The 15,135-nt window shown below is 35.1% G+C and overlaps 1 protein-coding gene across 1 annotated transcript in view; it reads left to right on the top strand.

The window, feature by feature from the left end:
• DDX4 (DEAD-box helicase 4) overlaps nucleotides 1–13,000 on the top strand; it is a 69,224-nt gene extending 56,224 nt beyond the window's left edge. The window contains exons 18-21 of the mRNA XM_032280654.1: nucleotides 9,484–9,583; nucleotides 10,733–11,003; nucleotides 11,157–11,267; nucleotides 12,303–13,000. Of these exons, the coding sequence (XP_032136545.1) occupies nucleotides 9,484–9,583; nucleotides 10,733–11,003; nucleotides 11,157–11,267; nucleotides 12,303–12,389 (569 nt within the window). The 3' untranslated portion in view covers nucleotides 12,390–13,000. The remainder of the gene's footprint in view (nucleotides 1–9,483; nucleotides 9,584–10,732; nucleotides 11,004–11,156; nucleotides 11,268–12,302) is intronic.
• The last annotated feature ends 2,135 nt before the right edge of the window (nucleotides 13,001–15,135 follow it).

Genomic DNA, 15,135 nt, shown 5'->3' with positions numbered 1-15,135 from the left:
TACTCTTTTTCGTCATGATTTCAACTTTTTTTTAATGAATAAATTTTTTAAATTACTAAAGAATTATAATGTTTGTTTTAATTGTTCTCTTTTAATGTTTAATAAGTTTAATTGTTCTTTCTCTGAAGCTGTTTTATAAGAAATTTTATGATTCAGTTTTCTGTGTAAATTATATAAAAATATGGTCCTTTCTCCTCCATGAAGTTTGAAAATAGTAAGGATTTGAGACTTTATTCCAGCAGAAGTATATCTGTTTTTTTGTTTTAGAAAACTAGAAAGGCTTTGTAGTAACACATATTTATATCACATTATTACTCCATCAAAAGCAGATTGTTTTTGTTTGTGGTTCCTAGTTCTTGCTTCCTAAGGCTTCCCAAGTTCATAGATTCAAATAATTTTAGAGCTAAAAGGGACTTAATATCTAGTTCTGTTCCTTCACAATATCTGTGGGAAATCTTTTTCTTCTCTACCCCGCCCCAATCAATTTTTATTTTTATTTTATTATTTTTTTAAAGGCAAAGTCTCACTTTGTTGCCTGGCTTGAAATATAATTGTGTAGTTATAGCTCACTGCAGCCTCAAACTCCTGGCCTCAAGCAATCCTCCTAACTCAGCTTTCCAAGTAGCTAGGACTATAGGAATGCGCCACCATGCCTGGCTGGCTGGCTGGCTTGCTCATATATGTATGTATGTACGTATGTATGTAGAGATAGGTTTCTCACTACTAACCATGCTGGTCTTGAACTGTTGGCCTCAGTCCTCCATCTTGTCCTCCCAAAGTGCTGAGGTTACAGCCATGAGCCACCATACTCACCCCAATTTTTATTTTTTTTATTTTTAATTTTTTTTTTTTTGAGACAGGGCCTTGCTTTATCACTAAGGCCGAAGTGCAGTAGCATGACCACGGATCACTCAGCCTCAACCTCCCAGGTCCAAGCAATCCTCCCATGTAAGTCTCTTGAGTAGCTGGCACCATAGGTGTACCACTATGCCCAGCTAATTTTTTAGGTTTTATAGAGACGGGGTTTTCACCATGTTGCCCAGGCTGGTCTTGAACTCCTGGGCTCAAGTAATCTACCACCTTGGCCTCCCAAAGTGCTGGGATTACAGGTGTAAGCTGCCATGCCTGGCCCAATTTTTATTTTTGAAGTCATGTTTTTGTTAATTTGGTTGTTTAAGATAGCCTTATTTTGAGACTGGAAACAAAAATTTTAAATACCTTCATTTTAATACCTTCTTATTACCTCATAGTCTAGGTCTACTTATATGTTACACTTTCCCCATCTACACCCTCCATTTTAGTGCTTCTGTTTCAGCTTGAATGTCAGTGTTGAGACGGAGGAATGTGAAGACGGTACATCAGCTAATTTCCAATAATAAGCAAAAAGGAAAAAATGGAAAGGTGACTTAAAAAGTACTTACAGGCTTCTGGTCTTTAGTTTGTGCTGAGTTTTATGAGAATGTTTAAAACCAAATACTTATCTTGAGTTTGAGAAATTTTATTAGTTGGCTTCATCAAATGTTTCTTAATGTACACTGTCAGCATATAAAGATAAAATAGCTATGGGCCACATACTGTTCTGATTATCGTACATGTGTTAGCTCATTTAATTCCCAAAACAACCTTATGAAGTAGATTTTGTCATGATCCCCGTTTTAGGGATATAGAAACAAATATAGGGAGGTCAGATAACTTGCCCACTATAAATTGAAGCTGCTAATGCAGAAGAAAGGAGCACTATATGGTTTTGCTGAAGTTAGAACATATTTCTAATATAGTCACCTTTAGATTTTATTTTTATTTTTATTTTTTTGAGATTGAATCTCACTCTGTCTCCAGGACTAGAGTGCAGTGCTGTCATGGCAGCTCACTGCAACCTTCGCCTCCCGGGTTCAAGCAATTCTCCTGCCTCAGCGTCCCGAGTAGCTGGTATTACAAGTGCCTGCCACTATGCCCAGCTAATTTTTTGTATGTTTAGTAGAGACGGGGTCTTACCATGTTGGCCAGGCTGGTCTTGATCTCCTGACCTCGTGATTTGCCCACCTCAGCTTCCCGAAGTGCCAGGATTATAGGCATGAGATACCACGCCTGGCCAAGATTTTTTTCATATATGAGCTTATGGGATAAAGTTTATTTTGCAAATAATCCAAAAGGAGAGAGTTTTTCAGAAGTGCTGGTTTGCCCTTGGGAAAAGGCCAGTGTATTATATGTGATCACTATTGATATAATTTTGTATTATTTAAGCTGCCAAATATTTTTTTTTTGGTTTAGGGTTCATAGTTGGTATCTTTTTAACTTTTCATGTAATATCCATCCAGTATATCCTCAAATTATACAAATTTTTGTTCATATAATTTATCTCCTTTTCTACTCTTTCACTTAATAATGCTATTTTTTTCCTTTTCCTATATACATTATTTGGCTATAGTAATGTATTTCCTTTAAATACATTACTATAGCCAAACTGCCTTTTTTCATAATTTTAAGTCAACAGGGATTAAAAAATTTATTGACCTTTAATTACCAAAAGAACCAGTAAGATGTTACAGCTAGTCAAAAAGATAATTCAAAGAATATACGTATGTTTAGGCTAAGCTTGTCCAACCCACAGGCCACATGGAGGCCAGGATAGCTTTGAATGTGGTGCAATGTAAATTTGTAACCTTTCTTAAAACATGATGAGATTTTTTTTTTTTGCGATTAGAAAATTTTTTTTTTTAGCTCATCAACTGTTGGGAGTGTTAGTGTATTTTATGTGTGGCCCAAGACAATTCTCCTTCTAATGTGGCCTAGGGAAGCCAAAGATTTGACACTTCTGGTTTAGGCGATTAGGAATGCTAAAATTAATTTACAGATCTAAAACTGGTCATTATTCAAATGCAATAATCAATTACATTTCAGGGGAAAACTATTTGCATTTTTGTTGAGAATCATTGGCACTGCTATCAGTTGCAACAGTTATGAAAAAGACTATACAAGGCACAAAGAGTGTGCTTAGACAGTAATCTTTTTTGCTTACTTCAAATTCTTCTATAATTTTTTCTGATAGCCTATATCTACCTCATGACCATAATAATCTCAGGGATTAGTCCTGATCACAAGAAGTTTGGTCTTAAGTTTGCCTTGCTTATTTGTATGGGTACAGCAAGATTGTTCATTAGCAATATAGGCCTCCTTCAGTTTGTTTTGCAAATCTAGAGCTGTACAGTATTGACAGTTACTGAAGTCACAAAAATAACTTTTGTCTAGAAGTTTTCACAAGGAATGTCAGATTGAACTTTAAGAATACTTTATTATTTTCTATCTAAGGGATAGGAAACTAAGTCTCAGAAATTGTCTCTACTAGATTTCACCTGCAATGCCTATAAATTGGAATGAATCTCACTCTACTAAAGGTCCCCTAGATTTCCTGTGGTTCCTGTCCTGTCAGGAAGTGGGTGGCCAGCCTTAAAATCTCCCAGACTGGGCCATGTAAGCCAAGCACCAGACCTCCTTATAAGCTGGCCTTCATAGGCATTGGTTCCATAAAGAAAGCCAACCATTGTTCCTTAAAAACAGTATCTGGTCCTACCTATCATGCCATTTGCAAATATGAAATCCAGGTGAGATCTTAGTTGCACAGTTAACTTGTCCACTTACATCTTGGTAAAAGGAGGCAGACAGATTCTTATTTAACTGCTGAAGATAACTACACTACCATGAAAAGTAAGGAAACTTAGGTAAGAAATCTGAATTTGGGTTGGGATGGGGTGTCAGTGAGATGTGAGATTAAATATGATTTTAGACTATTTCATTTTAGTTTACAAAGGCAGAGTCAACAAAATGTGTAGATTACAGCTAGCTTAAGAGGAAAAAATGCCTCTTCATGTATCCAGAAAATAGAATATTAAAATAACAATATTGCAAACAACCACAGAGATTTTCTCCATCAGCTCATTCAGCCCTTATGTAATTCTTATTTCATTGTATGTTAGGGATCTGCTTGCATGACTCTGTTGCTAAAAGGACTAGTCCTAGAAATCTCCCTCAGTCCAGTGATACAGTCTAAAAGTTGTCAGAGCAGTTAACTTTAGAACCTTCTACCCAAGACTCTATTCTCTGAAGTATTAATATTTCTTCACAAGGCTTGGAGTCTGACCTTAAGGACACAGACTCTGATCTATAGTTTACAGCACAGCCTTTGGCAAGCATCTAAATAAAACAAAAGCTGTCTGAAGATGACATATTTAATGACCATGGTAAATTAGTTACTGGTAATTGGTAAATACTGAGGGTCTGAGGAGGGTTCATAAGAAGAATAATGCTACTGGTAATTTTTTTTCTGTGACATGCAAAATAAAGATAATAAAGCCATTCAAAAAATATTAGGCAAAAAATCTGAGTAAGCCTATTTTCAAAGAAGTAACCTGATTTATGAAAATGGGCAGACATAATTTTCCGTATCAAGAGTATAAAGTAAATAGATTTAGCAGTATAATTATGAAAATTATTTTTACCTTGGAGATCTCTTTGGAGGATCTTGGAGACTCTGGGAAGGATTTACTTTGTCATAAAGTGTCAGTTTGTTCCAGAGCGTCGAAAAAGCCCAATGAAAGACAAAACAGGAACTGAGTTCAACTGTAGATGTAGAATAGGATCCAGACATTTATATTTTTAGAAAATGCCTTACATAAGTCTGGCATACATCCCTAGTGAAGAACCACAGGAGAAGATGCTAGATTCTAGTTAGGAAAGAAGTAAGGTTGTAGATGTTTTAAAAAGTGGATTTATGACTGGCAGCACTATACTGTTGCATCAGGCAGCGTACCTTGAGGACTTTGATAAATATAGGGCAACTCTAAAGAATTACTTTATAGAGTTTTGAACAATGTTTCTCCTGAGGGTAAAAACATACTATGGAAGGTGAGGGAATTTACAAATCATCAGGGACTCCCAAAAAATATACATTAAAAAAAAATACAGGTCAAGTATCCCTTATCCAAAATGCTTGAGAGGAGAAGTATTTCAAATTTTTATTAACTTTTGAAATATCTGCAGTATGTTTATCAGTTGATCATCTCTAATCCAAAATGCTGAAATACTCCAGTGAGCATTTCCTTTGAGCATCATGTCACTACCCAAAAAGTTTGGGATTTTGGATTTTCGAATTAGGAATACTTAACCTCTATTAACATTTTACCTGTTCTCTTTAATCCTGGAAAAGTGTAGTCTTTTCTGTTTTGATAACTCTTGTTGTACAGCTCTTAAGTAGTAATACATAAAAAAAGCATAATCATTTCTAGACTCTTTTATAAGGTGAAATAATAAACATTTGTACTTTTCTGGGCCTCTCTGACAAATCTCAGAAGTTTTCTACATAGATATCTTCTTCTAAATTTACGATTTGAGCTTAAAAAGACAATAGGAGTTGTCAGAGGAGAGTTGAATATTTGATTAGTGTAGGCTTCATGGGTATCAGATAAACTATTTGGTTATCAGTTTAATTGAAGTGACAATAAAACATTTAGAGGTAAAGATAGAAATTAACATGGTTGTAAAGAACCACAGCTCTTTCATAAATAGGGAACCTTTTCTCTTTAGTCATTTTTTTTTCCTCCTTTAGTCTTTTTTCAAAAAATCAGACAAGATAAAGCCAACAGAATCTCAGCTACTTAGGCTGGTTACAAGGAAGGCAAAGAATAACTTTTCATCCAGTGTAATGGCTCTGAGGAAAAAAAAAAACCTCTTCATATTGTAAGTGAAAGCATTAAACAGCAAATTGAGAAAGTAATTCCATCCAAATTGAGTGACCTTTGCTAAAAATTAACACCTTTTATAGCTTATTTTGACCCAAGTGTTATAAATCAAAGATAAAATTCAGTTTCCAAGTTTTATCTTTCATTGTACTTTTTCAACGTTCTGGAACAAACTGACATTTTAGGACAAAATGTGTCTCTCCCAGTTTCTCTAAGACTGTCTAATGGGATCTGTGAGGTAAAAACAATTTCCATAATTATACTAAGAATTATTTATTTTAATATGCAAATATTGTTCAGATAAGTAAAGATTATCTTGGTGTTAATTTTTGATATGGTAAATATCACAACACACAAGAATAACTCTAGGATTGTTAATGTTTTATGAGTTTAAAGGTGGTACAGACCAAAATGTTTGAAAGCCACCAAACTACTTTCTTTCCTTGAAAAACAAAAGCAATTACACTTTGTATTTCTGTCACTATTATTCCTAGCATAGTTGTTTAACATATGATTAACCACTTATGTTAATTTTATCTTTTTATCATAGTAACTTCTATTTCATAAAGGAAACTGGGAGTGGGGAGATGGGAAACTGAGAGATGTCATACATAAGCATTGTTTGCTGTTTTAAGTTGCCTGAAGATTTTGGAAATTATCTTCAAGATGATATTTTTAAAAACATTAATACTATTGAATAAATGACCAAATTTAGTTGACCACAGGTTTTCATTTTCATACTCCTAAATATCATGGAGGAATAATACTAGCTTGTTTGGCTGGTAAACTGTACATTAGGAAAAACAAACCCAAGTAGAATAAGTGTTTATGTTAAATTTAACACTGATATTAAGGAAAAAAAGGTTTTTGTAAACCAAAGGTATGAGTCTCATTTACCAAAGATTTCACTTAATTAGGTCAACTTGGATTCTTAAAATGTTTCTGATTAAGTCTTGTAAGTTTTTTCAAAAGTTTAATACAGTTTAAAGTATATTTTTTAAAAGTTTAACATAGCCTAAAGTATTACAAGTTCAATTTCTTTATTTTCTGAGATTTTAGGAATATTTACCTCTATAACATTTCTTTCATTCATCTCTATAAGCAAATTTGAATAGAGCTCCTTTAAGAGACTTTGTAATTTAATGTGTTAATGCTTCTTTTAGGATGTTAACATACTGATTACACATAATAAAGCCCTTTCTGAATTGCAGACACACAGATAACTTATAGCCTCAGTACTGCCACTTCAGCCACAGGTCAAGAGTGAACACAGAAATACAAAAAATTATGATCAAGTAACTAAAGCTAGAATTCTTTAGATTCTTAGTTGATTTTGGCTCACAGGGGGCAAATAGAGAATTAGACTAACAAAATTGATTTCCCCATCATTTCTCACCCAACAGATCATTAGTCTTACCATAAAACTAAATTTGCAGTCATTGCCACCACCAGTAGGAAACAGCTTGTCTGACCTAGAACAAATACAAAATTAGTACAGAAAAAACTGAGAAATAGAGTCAGCAGAGTTAAATTTTTATTGCTGCTTGCAGTTCACACTGGGAAGCAAAGACAAGACAAGACCAGGGCTTGAGGTGCTCAGCAGTGCTAGGTACCTAGGCTCTGTCAGATCAATCAATTTTAGCCTTGGGCATCTTGTTGGATGGCTTCTGGAACTGCTGAAACATAATTTTTATTAAACATAAAATCATCACTCTGAAATAAATATAAAATGACCATGATTCAAAGATTTAACTCATTATGGGAACCAGTTACCATTTTGATTTTGCTACTTGGTCATCTAATAGATATCTGAGACTTAAATATCATCTCTAAATGATTTTTTTCTTGTAGTCTTCCTATATCAGTTAATGTTAGTTCCATTCTTCCAGTTGCTCCAAGTCTTGGAGTCATTCTTAATTTCTTTCTCAAACTGTACATCTCGTCTGTTAGTAAAATCGTCTTGGTTCTACCATCAAAATATATGTAGAATCCTTTAAATGCTCGGTTAAAGTTTAGATCATGTCACTTCTCTGCTGAAAACCTCATGTTTTCCCTTCTCAGAGTAAAAGTGTTCTTTCAGTAGCATTCAAGGCCCTATATGATACTGCTTCTATTACCTCTCTGACTTTATCTCCTACTGCTCTCCCTACTCCAGGCATACTTGGCTCATTACTGTTCCTCATATGTATCAGGTAGACTTCTGCCTCATGGCCTTTTGTGTTGCCTCTGCTCAAGATGTAGAGGCCACACTGGGATCTCTTTTCTGTTTGATGAGCATAAGAACACTCATTTCTCAGAGCCTTACACTTACCTTTTCCTCTCCCTTATAAGGTTCTTTTCCTAGATACCTGCACAGTTCACTATATTCATATCTTTACTAAGATACTATCTAATTGTAGTATCTGAAGTAGGCCTGTCTAATAAGCCTATTTAAAGTAATCATCTCTGGACCCTTTATCTTGCTGATTTTTTCCTTTTTAGGACAGATGCATAATATTTGTTTGCCTCCCCATAGTGAGAGCAGGGCTTTTATTTCTATGTTTCCAGCAGAAAGAGTGAGAAGCATCTAGTAGGCACTAAATATAAGCTGACAGAGAAATGGGGAGAGCAATTATGATTTTTATATCCTTTAAAGTTATAAATGATCTTTCTTCTCTTAACATTTTATAGGAAAATTCCCTGTGGGAAAATCTCCTGCCCATGGTTGAATTTCTACCAGATAAATATTTTAAGGAGTAAATATTCCTTAACACCCTGGGATAAGATTGTCACTTAATTTTTTAATATGTAAAATATTTTGGGAATGTAAGGATTTGAATTAGAGATAATGTTTGGAACACTGATTATATAGAGTTAAGCAGCCCTGGGTCAGGTGCCACTATTATAAACCTCAGAAAATCAAGCATGAATGAAAGATTGGATTATCTTGAGAGGTAGACAGCAAAAGACATTTATAGAGAGAGGGAAATGGAGGGAAGGAAAGTACTGAGACAATTTTATACTACTAAGGGTTGGCAGGCAGATATGATTTACCTTTCCCTAAGGTTCTACTTCTTGTGTTGGCCTGGGAGGAAGAAGGGCAAACTAATTTTTTAAATCCCTAAACTAGGGAAACAGTCCTTGTATCTTTGGCATCCATTCAGTAATTAGAGTCTCTTTCGTAAACCCGGCCTGACTGTGGGTGCTGGTAATAAATACAGTGGATGGCTGGGCACGGTGGCTCACTCCTATGATCCTAGCACTTTCGGAGGCCGAAGTGGGTGGATCACTTGAGGTCAGGAGTTCAAGACCAGCCTGGCCAATATGGTGAAACTCCATCTCTATTAAATATACAAAAAATTAGTCTGGGTGCAGTGGCTCACACCTCTAATCCCAGAACTTTGGGAGGCCTAGGTGAGTGGATCACCTGAGCTCAGGAGTTCAAGACCAACCTGACCAACATGGAGAAACCCCGTTTCTACTAAAAATACAAAATTAGCCAGGCATGGTGGTGCATGCCTATAATCCCAGCTTCTTGGGAGGCTGAGGCAGGAGAACCACTTGAACCTGGGAGGCAGAAGTTATGGTCAGCCGAGATCACGCCATTGCACTCCAGCCTGGGCAACAACAGCGAAACTCCATCTAAAATAATAATAATAAATAAATAAATACAATGGTGGACAAAGTTTCCTGTTCAAGCACTGCCTCCTACCCCTGCTTTATTTTTCATTTTTGAAGTTTGAATATTAATAGTTTTGTTATCTTGCAGGTGATGAAAGAACTATGGTCTTTGTTGAAACTAAGAAAAAAGCAGATTTTATTGCAACTTTTCTTTGTCAAGAAAAAATATCAACTACAAGTATTCATGGGTGAGTAGATAAATATGATTTCCTATTAGGGGAATAACTTCTAATTGGTATTTAAGAAATATCAGTTTATATAACTAATATGATATAATCCTGGAATTGGGATTCAGAATTCTCTCAGATATAAATTATTATTCTCCTTTATGTGAGATAAAGGGTAATACCCAGGAGTACTAAACTATTATTTTTCATCTTCATTCTTAGTTTTTATAACTAAGTAGTTGTGGTGGGTAAGATAAATGTCTGCCTTAGATAGCCTCAACATAAGGAGTAGAAACTTCTCAAGAGATCTCACTTAAGGATCTCTGGCCCCTGATCAAATTTTCCCTTTGCTAAATATAATCTTTCTTATGCCTTTTAAAAATTGGAGTGCTTTAAAATGTCATTAATACAGTTTTATTGACACTTTATTAGTGGGTCCTAAAATATTAATCATGTATATAGTGTTCTGAAATTATACTTTAAAAAATATTTTTTAAGCAAGCATTCTAATCAAGTAGTTGTATATTTTATGTGAATACTATAAAGCATAGAGAATATAATAGGATTTATTTTTGTCAGAGTTGAGTTTGTATTCTGGCTCAACATATTAGCTGTTACTTTACCTCATCTGCAAATGGGGATAATTTTTGCAACTCAAAGTATTACTGTAAGAATTAAATAAAATGGTAACTTGGAAGGAATTAGTATAGTACCTGTTATGTAAGAAGTCGTGGACATTAATGTTAAATGCTATTTTTTTTCTTTTTCTTTTTTTTTTTGAGACTGAGTCTTGCCCTGTCTCCCAGGCTGGAGTGCAATGGCGTGATCTCAGCTCACTGCAACCTCCGCCTCCTGGGTTCAAACGATTCTCCTGCCTCAGCCTCCCGAGTTGCTGGGATTACAGGCACGCGTCACCACGCCTGGCTGAATTTTTGTCTCTTTAGTAGTGACTGGGTTTCACCATGTTGGCCAGTCTGGTCTGAAAACTCCTGACTTCAGGTGATCCGCCCACCTCAGCCTCCCAAAGTGATGGGATTACAGGCATGAGTCACCGCACCCAGCCAAATGCTATTCTTACAATTATTAAAAAGAAATTTGTATGTTGAACTTTAACGATTTACTTTAATGATTTTAAGAGTTGTCTTAATACATAGTTTCTTTTCTTTCAAGTGATCGGGAACAGAGAGAGCGGGAGCAAGCTCTTGGAGATTTTCGCAGCGGAAAGTGCCCAGTTCTTGTTGCTACTTCAGTAGCTGCCAGAGGGCTAGATATTGAAAATGTACAGCATGTTATCAATTTTGATCTTCCTTCTACCATTGATGAGTACGTTCATCGAATTGGGCGTACTGGTCGTTGTGGGAATACTGGCAGAGCAATTTCCTTTTTTGATCCTGAATCGGATAACCATTTAGCACAGCCTCTAGTAAAAGTATTATCAGATGTAAGTTAAACTTTTAAAACGGAACGGATAGTTTTCTTACTTTGTTGTTGAAAGTAGACATTTTATGCATATGTATATAACAAGTAAACTTTTCCAATCTTTAAGACTTTACATTGCATATGAAGCCTTTTTTTGTTTTTTTTTTTTTTTAAGGCTCAACAGGATGTTCCTGCATGGCTGGAAGAAATTGCCTTTAGTACATACATTCCTGGCTTCAGTGGTAGTACAAGAGGAAGCGTGTTTGCATCAGTTGATACTAGAAAGGTGAGTAGAAAGGAAAAATTCAGAACTTGGATTTCAGTTACTCTTTGTAAATGTTGTGCTTAGTATTATTAAGTAACTATAACAATCAGGCCGTTGTTTTCATGCCTAGAAGGCAGCTACTTTATTATTTCATTAACATTTTATGTATATACATATTTTTGGTTTTAAAGGTCAGGAATTAACTTTGAGATTTATACACAAACAGTCTCCTTTCCCAGATTTTAAATTTTAATTTGGAATCTTCTAAACTTCTAATGAAATTATTTAATTTCTGAATTCTGACAACATTAATATAAAATACAGAACCTATTAGAATTACAAGTCTTTTATTTTCTTTTTTTTTTTTTTTTTTTTTTTTTGGAGATAGTTTGTGGCTCTGTTGTCCAGGCTTGAGTGCAGTGGCATGATCTCAGCTCACTGCAACCTCTGCCTCCCAGGTTCAAGCAATTCTTGTGCCTCAGCCTCCAGTATATTTGGGATTACAGGCATGCACCACCATGCTCAGCTGTTTTTTTTGTACTTTTAATGGAGATGGGGTTTCACCATGTTGGCTAGGCTGGTCTTGAATTCCTGGCCTCAAGTGATCCACCTGCCTCAGCCTCCCAAATTGTTGGGATTACAGGCATGAGCCACTGTGCCCAGCCATAAGGCTACAAGTCTTTTTTGGTATGTCAGGTTTTTATAGGCAGCACCACTTTTACACAGAAACAATAAGCATGATAATTAAATATTTATGCTTATTCATTGAGTGTTGTACATTAAGTTTTCCCCACTTGCCAAAACCATTGGCTTAAAAAATATTTTTCTTGAAACATTTTTTGCAATTTAGACTTCCTGGTTTGACATGAGCCTTTTTTTCAAGTGAATCAGATTTAGTGAGAATGAAGTTCTTTGTATATTTGGGGAAGACATAGTAGATACCTTGAGTCCTTGCTCTCAGTCTGAGTGACATAACTTTAAAGTTGTCATAAAATTAAATGTTTGTTTTTTTTCTTTTCTCTCTCTCTCTCTCTCTCTTTTTTTTTTTTTTTAAAGAACTACCAGGGCAAGAGCACTTTGAACACAGCTGGATTTTCTTCTTCACAAGCATCCAATCCAGTAGATGATGAGTCATGGGATTAAAACTGAAACATCCTTCAAGTCTGTAGTTTTGATGCAGAGAAGAAAATAGTTTTCATTTTTGAGTTTTTAACAGAAGTATAAAACCTGACATTCTCATAGCTCCTGACCTTGTATTCTGTCTCCTACACTTAAAATTTGTACTGACTAGTTATGTGAGATGCTAAAAGTTACAACATTGCAGTTACTGATACAAATGGTGTTAACTAGAAATATTAAAGCATTCTAAATGTCTTTCTTATTTCTGGTATATTCTTCAGGAGGTTTAGATATGTTTAATGTTTAAATGCCAAGTCTTACTATAGTGTTTATTGATCTTATAAAACAAATATCTAGGTTATGATACACTTTTGGTTAAAAATTACTGGGTCTCATTTTTCACTTGAGCCTTGAAGACAGTAGGGTGTCACTCTAATGTGATAGCACGATCTTTAAGAAACAGTAGAAGATTTAAGCCTTTCAAAGTGATTTTGATTTTTAGATCATCAGATGTATGATGAAAATGGTTAAATGTTTGTGACATGAGTGCTGTACTCAATGGCATAACAATGTTTGTTTTTATAATATACACTCTTTCCTTGAAATAAAGGAACAAACACTTTTCCCTTAAGTTTTCCATCAGCACTTTAAATTTTTCTTTGTTCCATATCCTAGCCCCAACTCCTGTATTTTTGAAACTTTCCGTTTTTTTGTGTGTCTTGTGTAACCAACGTAGTGATCAAAGTTTCACATAAATTATTTATGTATAATATACATTACTGCACAGATGTGGCAATGAAAATCAGTCTTAGGACTCAAACCCATTTATCAACAAAAAACAGTGCTGCTTACTCTTGCCATAAGTTTTGATTCGTATCTTAAGATCGATGAAGAGCCCTGTGTTTCTTCATTTTCCATTATATATCTTAAACTTACTATGCCACTATGCCTAGACTATATGAAGTTCTAGAATATGCGAAGTTCTTTTCTTTTTTTTTTTTTTTTGAGATGGAGTCTTGCTCTTATCACCCAGGCTGGAGTACAATGGTGCAATCTTGGCTCACTGCAACCTCCGCCTCCTGTGTTCAAGCAGTTCTTCTGTCTTAGCCTCCCAAGTAGCTGGGACTACAGACGTGCACCACCATGCCCAGCTAAGTTTTATATTTTTAATAGAGATGGGCTTTCACCATGTTGGCCAGGCTGGTTGAACTCCTGACCTCATGATCCGCCTGCCTTGGCCTCTCAAAGTGCTGAGATTACAGGCATGAGCCACTGCGCCTGGCCTGAAGTTCTTAATAAATTGTTAAATGAACGAACCCAAATGTTTAACACCTAATGAGTTGTAAATAATGGGGAGACAAAAATTATTGGTATTGTTACTGTTCACCTAAACAATCCAGAATGACACACCCCTGATGTATATCTTGTTACAGGAATTAAGTTAATAAATGAGGCATCACATATGAAAAAGGAGGGCATATCAACAGATAGTGTTAGGATAACTGGATAGATTCCACCTCGTGCCATACTCAAAATTAACTTCATGTGAATTATGAAATATTAAAACTGAAATCTATTAACCCTTTGAAAGGCTGCTTTAAGCTAAGGAACAGAAATCACAAAGGAAACGACAGATTTGGTCACTAAAGGAAGGATTAGTTGCCTATATAAAAAAGTAAAAAGTAGAAAGGAAAAAATTACTGTGACCACAGTGGTTATCAATGTTCTTTATATGTGGATATACCAGTAGAAGAACACAACAAGAAACTCAAAAAGGGGAGCTCAATTAATAAAAATACAGGGAACATTTCACCTTTATTCTGTTATCTCACTTCTGGGAAAGGCTAAATGAATGAAGGTGTTTGCATTGTTATTTGTAATATTTGGTATGTCTCTTCACTTTCTAGTTTTGTTTAGGAAGAGTATAGGCCAGCCTTATTTTTTTCATTGCCATTTTTTTTTTAACAGATTGCCCCTTCTGAACTGATTCTTTTTAAGTTTTTGCTTGATTTGTCGGATTACCATAATAGCGTTACTGAATCAAATATAAAAAGAGAAAGGGAATGTATCATACATCTGTCCACCGCCATTACAGATGAACTGCAAATGTCCGTATGTTCAATTACTTTCCTCATTTCAAGGTTTAGGTTTGAACAATTTCTTTAAAAATTATCAAAGTAACACACATAAATTAGAAAATAAAACGCTATAGAAGCATTTATAATGGAAAACAATATTCTTCGGTTCCTCCCCTTCCAAATTGCCATTCCACATCCAACAGTCATTTCTGTTCAGTGCCATCATAAACAGGTTGAGTATCCCTTTCCTGAAATGGTTGGGTCCAGAAATGTTTCAGATGTCAGATTTTTTTTTTTTGGATTTTGTAATATTTGCATGACATATAATGAGAGATCTTGGAGATGGGACCCAAGTCTAAACATGAAATTCATTTGTTTCATATATGCCTCATATACAACTTGAAGATAATTTTTGATATTTTAAATAATTTTGTACATGAAACAAAGTTTGTGTACCTTGAGCCATCCCAAAACTAAGGTGTCGCCATCTCGATCACCCATGTGGACAATCTGTGCATCACATTGGTGCTCAAGGTTTCAGGTTTAGGAACATTTGGGATTTTGAATTTTTGGATTAGGGATGCTCAATCTGTATCTTTATCTCACCAACTTGAGACGTCTATTGACTTTAGATATGTAAAGATTTAACTCACATCTCTGACTTACCTTAGAAATATACTTTGTGAGATGAT

Source organism: Sapajus apella, unplaced genomic scaffold (genome assembly GCF_009761245.1).
Source record: "Sapajus apella isolate SASKATOON/1434 unplaced genomic scaffold, GSC_monkey_1.0 scaffold1, whole genome shotgun sequence".
Lineage (NCBI taxonomy): Eukaryota > Metazoa > Chordata > Mammalia > Primates > Cebidae > Sapajus > Sapajus apella.
This window is presented reverse-complemented; position numbering and strand designations above follow the sequence as displayed.